The sequence below is a fragment of the Cherax quadricarinatus genome, chromosome 26, assembly GCF_038502225.1.
Source record: "Cherax quadricarinatus isolate ZL_2023a chromosome 26, ASM3850222v1, whole genome shotgun sequence".
Classification (NCBI taxonomy): domain Eukaryota; kingdom Metazoa; phylum Arthropoda; class Malacostraca; order Decapoda; family Parastacidae; genus Cherax; species Cherax quadricarinatus.
The window spans coordinates 30,488,717-30,502,330 of NC_091317.1; the positions used below are offsets into that span (position 1 = coordinate 30,488,717).

General features: G+C 37.4%; 1 protein-coding gene across 6 annotated transcripts in view; it reads right to left on the reverse strand.

Moving 5' to 3' along the window:
* rho-5 (rhomboid-5) overlaps nucleotides 1–13,614 on the reverse strand; it is a 318,955-nt gene that overhangs the window by 120,126 nt on the left and 185,215 nt on the right. For all 6 annotated transcript variants that reach the window (XR_008407475.2, XM_053780640.2, XM_053780642.2 and 3 more), the window contains one exon: nucleotides 5,614–5,838. Coding sequence is in view for 5 of the 6 variants with exons in the window: in XM_053780640.2 (XP_053636615.1) it covers nucleotides 5,614–5,838 (225 nt within the window). In the remaining variant the exon portion in view is untranslated. The remainder of the gene's footprint in view (nucleotides 1–5,613; nucleotides 5,839–13,614) is intronic.

A 13,614-nucleotide genomic window follows, 5' to 3' on the forward strand; every position in this document is an offset into this window, starting at 1 on the left:
AAATGGTTATGTGAATTTCGGTGTTGAACACAGGCATTTCTTAAATCATCCAATCTGCCTGCGTATTGATGTTCTGAAATACGTGTTTGGAGGTCTCTGGATGTATCGCCCACGTATAATTTTCTGCAGTCATTACAATGGATTATGTATACCCCTGCAGAGGACTTGTAATAGGACAACCTTAGTCCTCTGCAGGGGTATACATAATCCCTTGTAATGAGCGCAGCAAATTATATGTTGGCGAAACATCCAGAGACCTCCAAACACTTATTTCAGAACATCAATACACAGGCAGTTCAGACGATTTAAGAAATGCCTGTGTCCAACACCAAAATTCACACATCCATTTAATCAACTACAAAAATGCTAGAGGTCACCGGACCTAACTGTTTGTGACTTCTTTCTTTGGAGGTACGTGAATAGCACAGTTTACGTACCACCACTACCTGCATTATTATTATTATAATCAAGGGGGAAGCGCTAAACCCGGAGGATTATACAGCGCCTGGGGGGGGGGGATGTGGAAGGCATTCAGGCTTAATTCGGGGAACTGGAGCACAGATCCAATTCCCTAAATCAAGAGCCCCTCACCAACATCAAGGAACCTTCCTTGAGGGGACCACTACCTGCAACCCTGGCAGAGTTGAAAATTTTGATCACTGAAGCAGTTCGCATAATAACTCCAGATATGCTGCAGAGTGTCTGGACCGAACTGGACTATTGCTTCGATGTTTGCCGAGCAACCAGAGGGGCACACATTGAGTGCCTTTAATGCTACCCTATACCACATGAAACAATGAAATCCTGCATCTGAAGCTACTAACCGTGAAAGATTATTACAATAAAGTTACATGATATACCTGTTTGAAATCAGGGAGTGTTTTTGTGGACACCCTGTACATTATTTAAGTATGCATACTGGTCGGAGAGCCCGTCGTAAGTCTGAGTCGTCGGTAAAAGAGTACGTCGCTAAGTGAGGAGAGACTGTATTTACACCACACATTGCTCTCAAACATGATATCTCCACTGCCTCCAGTCTCCTCCTTGTTGCAACATACCTTACACTCATACACAAGTGTTAGCACCACTATACTCTGGTCAATTCCTCTTTCAGCATCCACTGATGAACTTTCATTTTTGCAACTGCCTTAACACTCCACCATCTCATTTATTTTACCTCAACTTAGATACACACAAGTGTTGAAACATCCATGCTCAACTGTCTTCCTCCAAATTTCCTCTCATCAATCTGTCATTCAATCCCTTCACTACTTTCACAGCTTTCGACGATTTCTTTCGTCGTTTGGTCCTATTATATCTGACCTGAATACCATGCAGTCACCTGTCTTGGAGACTTTGCATTTCTTCAAATGACAAAAGTGGCTCCAAAACATTGTAAATTCTCATGGTATTCAGCAAATATTAAACCTTTTGTAGGTAGTAGGTTGGTAGACAGCAACCACCCAGGGAGGTACTACCGTCCTGCCAAGTGAATGTAAAACAGAATCCTGTAATTGTTTTACATGATGGTAGGATTGCTAGTGTCTTTTTTCTGTCTCTTAAACATGCAAGATCTCAGGTATGTCTTGCTACTTCTACTTACACTTAGGTCACACTACACATACATGTACAAGCACATATATATACACCCCTCTGGGCTTTCTTCTGTTTTCTTTCTAGTTCTTATTCTTGTTTATTTCCTCTTATCTCCATGGGAAAGTGGAACAGAATTCTTCCTCTGTAAGCCATGCGTGTTGTAAGAGGCGATTAAAATGCCGGGAGCAAGGGGCTAGTAACCTCTTCTCCTGTATATATTACTAAATGTAAAAGGAGAAACTTTCGTTTTTCCTTTTGGGCCACCCCGCCTCGGTGGGATACGGCCGGTGTGTTGAAAGAAAGAAGAAACATGTAAGATTTCAGGTACGTCTTGGTACTTCTACTTACACTTAGGTCACACTACACATACATGTACAAGCATATATATATATACACACCCCTCTGGGTTTTCTTCTATTTTCTTTCTAGTTCTTGTTCTTGTTTATTTCCTCTTATCTCCATGGGGAAGTGGAACAGAATTCTTCCTCCGTAAGCCATGCATGTTGTAAGAGGCGACTAAAATGCCGGGAGCAAGGGCCTAGTAACCCTTTTTCCTGTATAAATTACTAAATTTAAAAAGAGAAAATTTCGTTTTTCTTTTTGAGCCACCCTGCCTTGGTGGGATATGGCCAGTTTGTTGAAAACAAAAAATTAAACTTTTCCCAAATATTTTGGTTCAAGAAAAGTCTTGCACATCTTTGCCTTACAGACTTCTTTTAAGAATTTTTATGAAAATAGAAATTGTGGGATTTGCAAAGTTAGAACAAAACATTTAAACAGTGCTAAGTCAAATGAAAAAAAATTTCACAAGCAAGTCACATACTGCTTGCATACAAACTAAGACTCATACATATCACAACTATCCAATAATCATTAAAACAATAAATACAATGATAAAATATGTATGTCATAAAAGGCGACTAAAATGTGGGAAGCAAGGGAATAGTAACCCTTTCTCCTGTATAAATTACTAAATGTAAAAAGGAGGAAAACTTTATATTTTTTCTTCTTTTTTTCAGGTCAGCCTCAGTGGGAGATGGCTGGCACTATATTGAAAACTTTTCTATTATAAAAACATCAAAACATTAACAATAAAACATTGTCTTATAATGTCACCAAGGTTTTGAAAGACCCCAGGTGATTTTTAAACTGAAATATTAACAGGAAAAACATCTTGCATTTGGGGTTGATCAATGTAAATGACAAGTTTTGATGTAGTTCAGAAAGAATCTACATATTTATCTCAAAAATGATTATTCTCCTCAGTCACACTGGAATTGTTCTCCTTATATTCATGTACAACAAAGTAATAACCACAAAACAGTAAATTCTAGTGATATTATGTTTCTATTAGTAATTCTAAAATAGTATGCCATGTTGTTACATTTTATGAATCCACAGTTATGCAAAACAAACTCTCACTACATCTCTTTTCTGAACCTTCAATGAGTGTTCCCACAAGAAGTGTTTTAGAAATCTTTTGGTAGATAGTTGCTGCTGCATTCTTATCTCATGTCCATCGGCCCTGCACTACTGAGTAGACAACTTAGCATTTCCTGTGGCCTATTTAAAAAAAAAATTATCAGAAACGGTGACTTCACTCAGATTTTTTGAGTGGGTGGGTATACTGAACGAAACACACTAAGACATGAGAGCTCTAGTACTGTACCATGAACTTACCTTTGCCAACACAAGTTTACAAAAACAGTTAATAAACTTTATTTAATAATAATCATAGGTGGCAGTAAAAGGTGAAAGTCACCAAATTGCAAAACAAAAATACAGAGTAAATTTTGTCCACTATGGGACTTTCCCAACTTACTGAACAATATCCCACAGTTAGTGAATTAAAAGGTTTGCTCTGTTTATGCTTTTGATTTATTATATTTAATATGCTTTTGACTATATCTTCTGACTGTTTCAAGTTTGGTAAAAGACAATCTATAGAGTATCCTCCTAGAGTCTATATTAACAAAGAAAAATATCTTTAAATAGGCATATTATCAAGAGGTGGTTATTAGATTTAACCCTTTGACTGTCACAAGCCCCTTTCTGAAACTGTCATTTCATGTCACAAAATTTTTGGAAAAAAAAAAAAAAAATCTTATGAAATGATAGAGAATCTTTTCCCGATGGTAATGACACTAAAAGTATGAAATTTGGTTGAAAACTCACGGAATTACACTCCTGTGAAGTTAGAGGTCTTGGCGACATATACGCATCGGCAATTTCACCGATTTTGAGCCCTGTTTTTGGCCAATTCCATTGTTCCAGTAGACAAAACTCATAGCTATTTCTTTAGAACTCCATTTTTTCTATCAGTTGAGTACAAGAAACCGCCCATTTACCGATTTCAACTACCCAATAAAGTGGTCAGAAATTGTCAATTTGGCCAATTTCATGCAAATTATAAAAGATGCCAATTTCAAAATAGGGTCCAGAATAAACAATGTAGAAATTCTTGGCACTAAAATAACATATCCTCTGTTCATTAGTCATGTCTCTAGGCCCCTCTTATATTACTAGTGCTTTCTATTTTGATTTTTTATTCATACAAAAAAATACAAAATTTACTGTTATGAAGACTAGTGCATTATTGTTAAAATGGTATAAATAATATCAGTGCACTAGTGAAAGAATATTAGACTCCCCAGTTGACATGTATTGGACGTGTGGTGTAATTTGCTTACTCCTGAACACTGGTAAAAATCGAACATTTCCACTATTTTGAGCTCAATTTCAAGGTCGTTTTCATCGTGAAAGTAATGAAAATCATCTCTATTTCTGTAATATGTTTTCCATTTTATCACCCGAGACCATGAAAACGAGAATACAATGATAAATACTATACGAAAATACACCTCAAAGTCGGCATTTTAATCCAAAAAAACAGTCAGTTTTTTTTTTCTCATTATGCACTGCGTGCTGCAAGATTTTTTTTATGTGGTGCACACTGACCACACAGACCCATTCTCTCACATGTGGGCCTACCAGCTTTCTCCTGCTTGATTTGAAGCCGCTAGAATTTACGGGTATAAATACGTCAGAAACAGTGGCGCGCAAGACGTATATTAACGACGTAAACAGTCAAAGGGTTAAAACATGAAATGTACTCAAGTGTTTTTTTTAAATATTTTTAGTTTAATTATTCAAATAAGCATATGCTGTACTTTCATTTCACATCACATGAGAATAAGGATTTCAGTATGAATCTTATGGGAGTCAAGAGTTTGTATGTACATGTTAACTCAGGAAAGTGAAAGACTGCCTTCAGTATAAACTTGAAATGTCAATAATGCACAAATTTAGTGTGGCCGTTCCTCATATGTGGTCCAAGGAGTGTGTCTTTCATACATGAGATTGCTACACAAAATATTTAAAATAATCTTGGCTTAAAACTGAAATATGTAGGCTACAGCATTTTTATTGCAATTTTTAACCTTACTGCACAGCAGACATTATTATAGATCGGTTGGTTTATTAAGTTTAACACCTGACTACACAATGGCCATTAAGGCTGTATATCACTTGATACTGAACAAATGATAGTGAATGTTTTCTTTTTTGGGATGCCCTACCTTGCTGGGTAATGGATGACTTGTTAAAAGAAAAAATAAATCCCTGTTCACCACCATTCAACAAAACTGTACTTTAGTCCCTAAGATAAGGACTAAAGAAAGCTCGAGATATATACACTGAGATGTATGCTTCTTGGTGTATACTGTGATCACAGCTGACAACAGCAATGTGGAACAGGAGGAAGGAAAAAGAGGAGATTTTCAAAGAGGAGTGTTTGAAAAATAGCAGAAAATAAGAATTTTATAAGAAAGAAGCCAAGGTCAATGTGTGTGTGTATACCAGACTAAAGAACCTCACAAATTATTAGTATGAATGATAATGGTAGCAATGAAGGAATGATGATTAATTATAATTGTCTGAATGAGAAAAATAGTTACAAATAAAAGGAAAATTAATAATGACAAAATAATTAAGCAAAAAATATTTGAGAGTACTTACATCTTTGTCTCTCCTTATTCTCTCCTTGAATGTTCGTCTGAAAATTCTACCAGCGATTCCTCTCCCATACTGTCTTCTATCAGAATTATCAAAACAGCTATCCAAAATTCTATTCCAGATACGTGAGCGACCGATGTGAGCACTCGACCGTCCACTGGCATCGACCGTATCTGACACCGGTCTTTGCCATTCTTGAACACTTGGGTGGTACCTTCCTCCTCTGACCTGAGTGAAAAAGAGTAAGTTACTTATCTACTTTAGGTCAATTTACCAGAAACTGGCAGAAAGGAAATCTTCGTTGAGACAGTGTTATGCTTGGAGACTAATGTTGAAAAAGCTTGGTCACCAAGAGAAACACAGTTTCAATAAAGGCTTCCATTCTATTAGTATCTTTCTTATTAGCTTTTCAATTTAACACCTCTTCTAAAACTTAGGAAAATTTATACCTGGAATGAGAAGTAAAAATTTGCAAACCTGCCAAACTCCCTTATAAAGCATTAAAATATTAACCATATATTTCCTCCCCACCACCTAGACCCATCCATCATCACCACCCTATCACATCTATCTTCTTCACCAAAATGCCACATCCACCTGCCAAATCCATCATCTTCACCACCCAGTCACATCCACATGCCAAATCCAACTTCTTCACCACCCTGCCACATCCATCTTTCTCACCATGCTGCCACATCCATCTTCCTCACCACCCTGCCACATCCACCTGCCAAATCTATCTTCTTCACCACCCTGCCACATCCATCTTTCTCACCATGCTGCCACATCCATCTTCCCAACTACCCTGCCACATCCACCTGCCAAATCTATCTTCTTCACCACCCTGCCACATCCATCTTTCTCACCATGCTGCCACATCCATCTTCCCAACCACCCTGCCACATCCATCTTCCCCACCACCCAGCCACATCCATCTTCCTCACCACCCTGCCACACTGAAAATTGTTGCTTGTTTGAACTATGAATATATTAAGTTGCTGCAACAATGGCTGTGCTAAGTTACTGGAACAATGGTAGTATTAAGTTATTGCAACTGGAACAATGATTGAATTAAGTTATTGCAACTGGAACAATGGCTGTATTAAGTTAATGCAATGCCGGTTGTGCTAAGTTACTGGAACATTGGTTGTGTTAAGTTACCGGAACAATGGTGGTATTAAGTTACTAGAACACTGGTTGTAAAAAGATAATGTAACATTGGTTGTGCTAAATTTGTAGAACAATAGATGTGTTAAGTTACTAGAAAAATGGATATGCTAATTTACTGAAACAATGCAAATGTTAGGTCACTGGAACAATGGATGAGTTAATTTTTACTTTATGTATTTTAGAAATACTTCAAAAATAAATGGTGTACAAATATTCTGAATATTTTTATTATAAAGTAAACAAATTAGAAAAGTGAAATGTATATGGGATAAATATTAGATAAACTTCCTATTCTCTGAAAAACTAAGCTCATGGCCCTTATTATGTAGAGCCATTAAGTTTACAAAACATTAAATGCTAGTTTTACACAAGAAGAAACCCGTTCACCATCATTCATTCAATAGCTGTCCTGCAGAAAAAAAACTGATATCACAAATTAAATGTCCCTCAGAACCAGAAGAGTTCTTACTTAACAAAGCAGTAGGAACAATTACATTAAATTTTTAATATTCTGCTTATACTGTTATTTTTGTGTGCATTCTGTAAAGCCATAACTTTCATAGCTTCTTACAGCTCCTAGTCCAGATGGGTTTATATCACTGGTACACCACTGTACTATCCAATCTTACCTCCATAACAAAGACAAACACACATCCAGATTTTTTTTTATATTTTCCAACAAAGTGGCTAGTTTATTGCACACCCAATATCCATCCTGCAGATGGTAGCACAAGAGCATGTGGATACACAAAAGGTCTAGGAACTAGGCCACAAAAGGGGTTAACAGGAGTACATATGAATTTATATCTACAGTTCACTTATCTGTTACAAGCAAATTTAGGAAATTAGCTTAATATATCTGGTATCTTATTTTCATTAATAAGATATCTTGACTTGTCTCATAGATTATTATACTGTCTATCTATATATTCCTCAGTAAGTAAACAATTAAGCACATAGTGTTCAAGATAGTGACCATAAGGCTGGCCACATAATTTGCATTTAATCATCATCTGTGTCTCTCAAACTGCCAGAAGTACAGCCTCACTTCGCTTAGCGACGTTCTCGTTTACCAATGCCTTGGACTTACAAAGGGCTCTCTGACCTGTATTTATACCTAAATACAGTGGACCCCCGCTTAACGATCACCTCCCAATGCGACCAATTATGTAAGTGTATTTATGTAAGTGTGTTTGTACGTGTATGTTTGGGGGTCTGAAATGGACTAATCTACTTCACAATATTCCTTATGGGAACAAATTCGGTCAGTACTGGCACCTGAACATACTTCTGGAATGAAAAAATATCGTTAATCGGGGGTCCACTGTAATGTATATTAAAGCTGATTTCCCCTATTCTGTTTATTTCAATATACAGTGGACCCCCGGTTCACGTTATTAATCCGTTTCTGAGAGCTCATCGTAAAGCAAAATTATCGAAAAGCGAATCAATTTTCCCCATAAGAAATAATGGAAATCAAATTAATCTGTGCAAGACATCCAAAAGCATGAAAAAAAAACTTACCACATGAAATATTAAGTTTAATGCAATAGAATAATTACAATAACAATAATAACAATAGAATAAACACAATAGAATAATTGACACTTACCTTTAATGAAGATCTGGTGATGATTGATGGGATGGGAGGAGGGGAGAGTGTTGAAGTTTTTAATGTTTAGAAGAGGAATTCCCCTCCATTAGGACTTGAGGTAGCAAGTCCTTTTCCGGGGTTACTTCCCTTCTTCTTTTAATGCCACTAGGACCAGCTTGAGAGTCACTGGACTTCTGTCGCACAACATATCTGTCCATAGAGACCTGTACCTCTCATTCCTTTATGACTTTCCTAAAGTGGTTCACAACATTGTCAGTGTACAGGTTGCCAACACGGCTTGCAGTAGCTGTGTCAGGGTGATTTTCATCAAAAAAGGTTTGCACTTCAAGCCACTTTGCACTCCTGGGAGTGCCTTTTCCTCCTGAGTAATGTAAGTCCTGCTTGGCAATTTCTTCCAAAACAGGCCTGTTTCGTCACAATTAAACACTTGTTCAGGTTTCAATCCTTCAGCCTCTATGTACTCCTTGAATTCATGCACATATTTTTCAGCCGCTTTGTGGTCTGAACTGGCAGCCTCACCATGCCTAATCACACTATGTATGCCACTACGATTCTTAAATCTTTCAAACCAACCTTTGCTGGCCTTAAATTCACTCACATCACCACTAGTTGCAAGCATTTTTCTAATTAAATCCTCATGCAACTGCCTAGCCTTTTCACAAATGATCGCTTGAGAGATGCTATCTCCAGCTATCTGTTATTCATTTATCCACACAAGTAACAGTCTCTCAACATTTTCTAACACTTGCAATCGCTGTTTTGTAATCACAGTTGCACCTTTTGCAAGAACAGCTTCCTTGATTGCCGTTTTCCTGCTCACTATAGTAGAGATGGTTGATTGAGATTTACTATACAACATGGCCAGGTCCGACACACGCACTCCACTTTCATACTTTGCAATTATCTCTTTCTTCATTTCAATAGTCATTAGCACCCTTGGTCTCGAAGGGTTGGCACTAGAAGCTTTCTTGGGGCCCATGGTGACTTATTTTGCAGAAACAAGCACCAGAAACAGTGATAATATGGATAATATGGAATGTACCAAATGTATCCTTAGATGCGCGCACACTGGCTGGCTTGTAAACACTGGACACGTCTCGTACGAATCGTATCACATACCGGGTTTTGTAACGGGAACCGAGGCAAATTTTTTGCGATATAACGCTTCGGATACCGGATTTATCAGTTACCAATGACTTCGCGAACCAGGGGACCACTGTACTGTACACTACTGTATAAACATTTAAAAATATACCAGAAATGTTATAAATGGTGCAAAGGTGACATTAAAACAATATCAAAGATGGTTGACACAAACCCACTACCATTATAGTATGCTCCTCGCTTAGCAATGAATTTGGTTAACGATGTGGTCTTAGGAACGGAACTCCGTCGTTAAGCAAAGAGGGGCTGTACTTGTAACCAAGCCTAATCCTGACCACTACAACATCAATCAGTCTGTTGACATTGCAAGTTGCTTCATAAACATACTTATCTATGTTCATGTTATTACAGTAAGTTATAGATCTACTCAGGCTTCTAACTGCAGTCCTATAACATTCAGTTTCATTATTTATTTCTCTCCTAATATTATTCCTAATGCTAGACACAGATATACCAAAGTTATATTCTACACCCTCCTTCAGAGTACTTTTCTTGGCTAACATTTCAACTTTATCATGAAGGAATGAACATTAGTGTTCCTCAAGAGAGCCTCCTGGGCCTCTTCCTATTCATACTAATGACTTAAAAAATAGAATGCAACAGTTTTTAGCAACAACTGTGTTGCTAACACCACATGTCTCATCTTAAACACTCACCTGACACTACTATCTCAATTGATACAATAACCAAATACAGTGGTCCCTCGTTTTTTGTAATTAATCCGTTTCTGGAGGAGCTACTATAAACAAAATTTACGATTTGCGAATCAATTTTCCCCATAAGAAATAATGTAAATACAATTAATCCGTTTCTGACACTCAGAAGTATTAAAACAAAAAAATTTTTTACATGAAATATACATGTAGTACATAAACAATACAATGGGAAATGATGAATGAAACATTAACAGCATAACACTTACCTTTACTGGAGATTCTTCTTAGTGTATGGGAGACTAGAGGAGGAGAGAGATTGGATTGTTTACAGTTTGGAAGGGGAATCCCCTTCCAGCAACACCTCAGGTACCAATTGCTTCTCTGGGGTTGCTTCTCTTCTCTGTTTCTTAATGCCACTAGGACCACCTTGAGAGTCACTCTAGTCCTGTCTCGCAAAGTAACTGTGGAGAGAGCTCTGTTTCTGGCGTCTCTTTAACACTTCCCTAAAATGGCCCAAGACTTTGTCACTGTACATATTTCTCACCTTCTTTACCACAGGCTTGGCACTAGGAGCTTTCTTTGGAGCCATGGTAGCTTATTTAATAGTACTTACAAGCACTAAAATGAGTGGAATATTATGAAATATTTCGTAGGAGCACTTGAGGGGACCTTCACTCACTGGTAAACAATGCCAGACTGGCTGGGTAGGGAGGCCTCCCCGGCTCACACCGTGCGTAAGCGTCCTGGATGAACTACTATTCACGAGTCAACTTATGAAAAGCGAGTCCATGTTTATACGAAAATACCCCTATGATTGGCGAAATTTACGATTGCCAAGAACTACGAAAAGCGAGGGACCGCTGTAACTAAAAAATCTATATTTGATAAGAATTACCAAATTAATACTTTACTGTAATATAGGAAGGTCCTACTATGGTACAGTCCTATGGTATAGTATGTACTTTTAGTCATAAAAGGCTACATAAAGGACACCCAAATAAGAAGAAAAGAAAGGCAAACTTCTTGGCATTATCAAGACATGAAAGTAAACTTCAATAAAGGTAATACACAGTTGATATAGTTATCAAAATCCCTTTCTGCATAACCAACCCTGATTACCCTACACTACATGCTTCTCCATTCAAATTCACATTGTTAGGCTCATGGGTCAACTGTAAACTATGTATATTAGAAACTTGTAGGACCTCAAAACCACCCTCTCCGTAGCACCTGAAATGTCTGGCTGTGTGAGTGTTTTCTTCAGTTTATACACATTAGGTGACATTCAAGCTGCTCATAGCACACCAAATTGCAAGGATGCACAAAAGACATTATATGCATACAATGAAAATGAAAATGTTTATTTCCTTGCAAAGCTTTCACTGTGTGGTTTACATACTACAAAATATTAATTACAAAGAAAGCCACTAGCATGCCTAGGCATTTCGGGCAATATGAAGAAAACAACCAAGTTGCCAGATATCAAGATGCAACAAGAGCCAAGATGTGATTGAAATAATCACCTTTAAATTGAAAGTAGCAAGGCAACATTAACACTTTACTTCATTGCAAGTGGAATAAAGAACTATAGCATGAACTTATTCTCCATAAGTAAAATGGTTTGTGAGTTGTAGATATGCTGAATAACTGCTACATACTGCATTGTGTTAGATTTTTATCTACAGGGTATTACTATTACAGCACAAGCAAACCTTGTTAATATTGCACTCACTTTACAGAGCTTCACTTATACAGCACTTTTCAATTATATTTGTGTTAATTATAACTGCATCATTTTTTTAGGCTTTTATACACTGGCAAGTAAATAAAAAGGCTGTGATTCGCTTTAAGGTGAAATTTAGTTTATGGCGGTGGAATGGAACTTAATCCACCATAACAGGTCACACTACACATACATGTACACATTTATTGTATACACACTCATCTGAGTTTTCTTTGATTTTATCTTTATAGTTCTTGCTCTTATTGCTTTTCCTTTCATATCCATGGGGAAGTGGAATAAGAATCATTCCTCCATAAGTCATGGGTGTTGTAAAGGTCAACTAAAATGCCGGGAACAATGGGCTAGTAACCCCTTTTCTTATATAGTCTACTAAAAAGAAAAAGAAGAAAACCGTCAAAGTGGGATGTTTGAATGTGCGTGGATGTTGTGCCAATGTTAAGAAAGAGACAATTGTGGATGTTATGAATGAGAAGCTGGATGTCCTGGCTTTAAGTGAAACAAAGCTGAAGGGGGTGGGAGAGTTTCACTGGAGAGAAATAAATGGGATTAGGTCAGGGGTTTCAAAGAGAGTTAGAGCTAAAGAAGGAGTAGCAATAATGTTGAAGGATAAGTTATGGCAGGAAAAAAGGGAATATAAATGTATAAATTCAAGGATTATGTGGTGTAAAGTAGGTTATAATAAGTGTTTATGCACCTGGGGAAGAGAGAAGTGTAGGGGAGGGAGGGAGATTTTGGGAAATGTTGAGTGAATGCGTGGGGAGTTTCGAACCAATTGAGAGAGTACTTGTGGTTGGGGATCTCAATGCTAAAGTGGGCAAAAATGTTGTGGAAGGAGTAGTAGGTAAATTTGGGGTGCCAGGGGTAAATAAAAATGGGGAGCCTTTAATTGAGCTATGTGTAGAAAGAGGTTTGGTAATAAGTAACACATATTTTATGAAAAAGAGGATAAATAAGTATACAAGGTATGATATAGCATGTAAGGAAAGTAGTTTGTTAGATTATGTATTGGTGGATAAAAGGTTGATGGGTAGGCTTCAGGATGTACATGTTTATAGAGGGGCAACTGATATATCAGATCATTATTTAGTTGTAGCTACAGTTAGAGTAAGAGGTAGATGGGACAACAGGAAAATGGCAACAGCAAGTAAGAGAGAGGTGAAGGTGTATAAACTAAGGGAGGAGGAAGCTAGGGTGAGATATAAGCAACTATTGGCAGAAAGGTGGGATAGTGCAAGTATGAGTAGTGGGAGGGTTGGAATAGTTTAAAAAATGCAGTAGTAGAATGTGGGGTAGAAGTTTGTGGCTATAGGAGAGTGGGGGCAGGAGGAAAGAGGAGTGATTGGTAGAATGATGAAGTAAAGGGTGTGATGAAAGAGAAAAAGGTAGCTTACGAGAGGTTTTTCCAATCAAGTGTATTAAGAAGAGCAGAGTATATGGAGAGTAAAAGAAAGGTGAAGAGAGTGGTAAGAGAGTGCAAAAGGAGAACAGATGATAGAGTGGGAGAGGCATTGTCAAGAAATTTTACAGAAAATAAGAAAAAAATTTTGGAGTGAGATAAACAAGTTAAGAAAGCCTAGGGAAAGTATGGATTTGTCAGTTAAAAACAGAGTAGGGAGTTAGTTGATGGGAAGCTGGAGGTATTGGATAGATGGTGG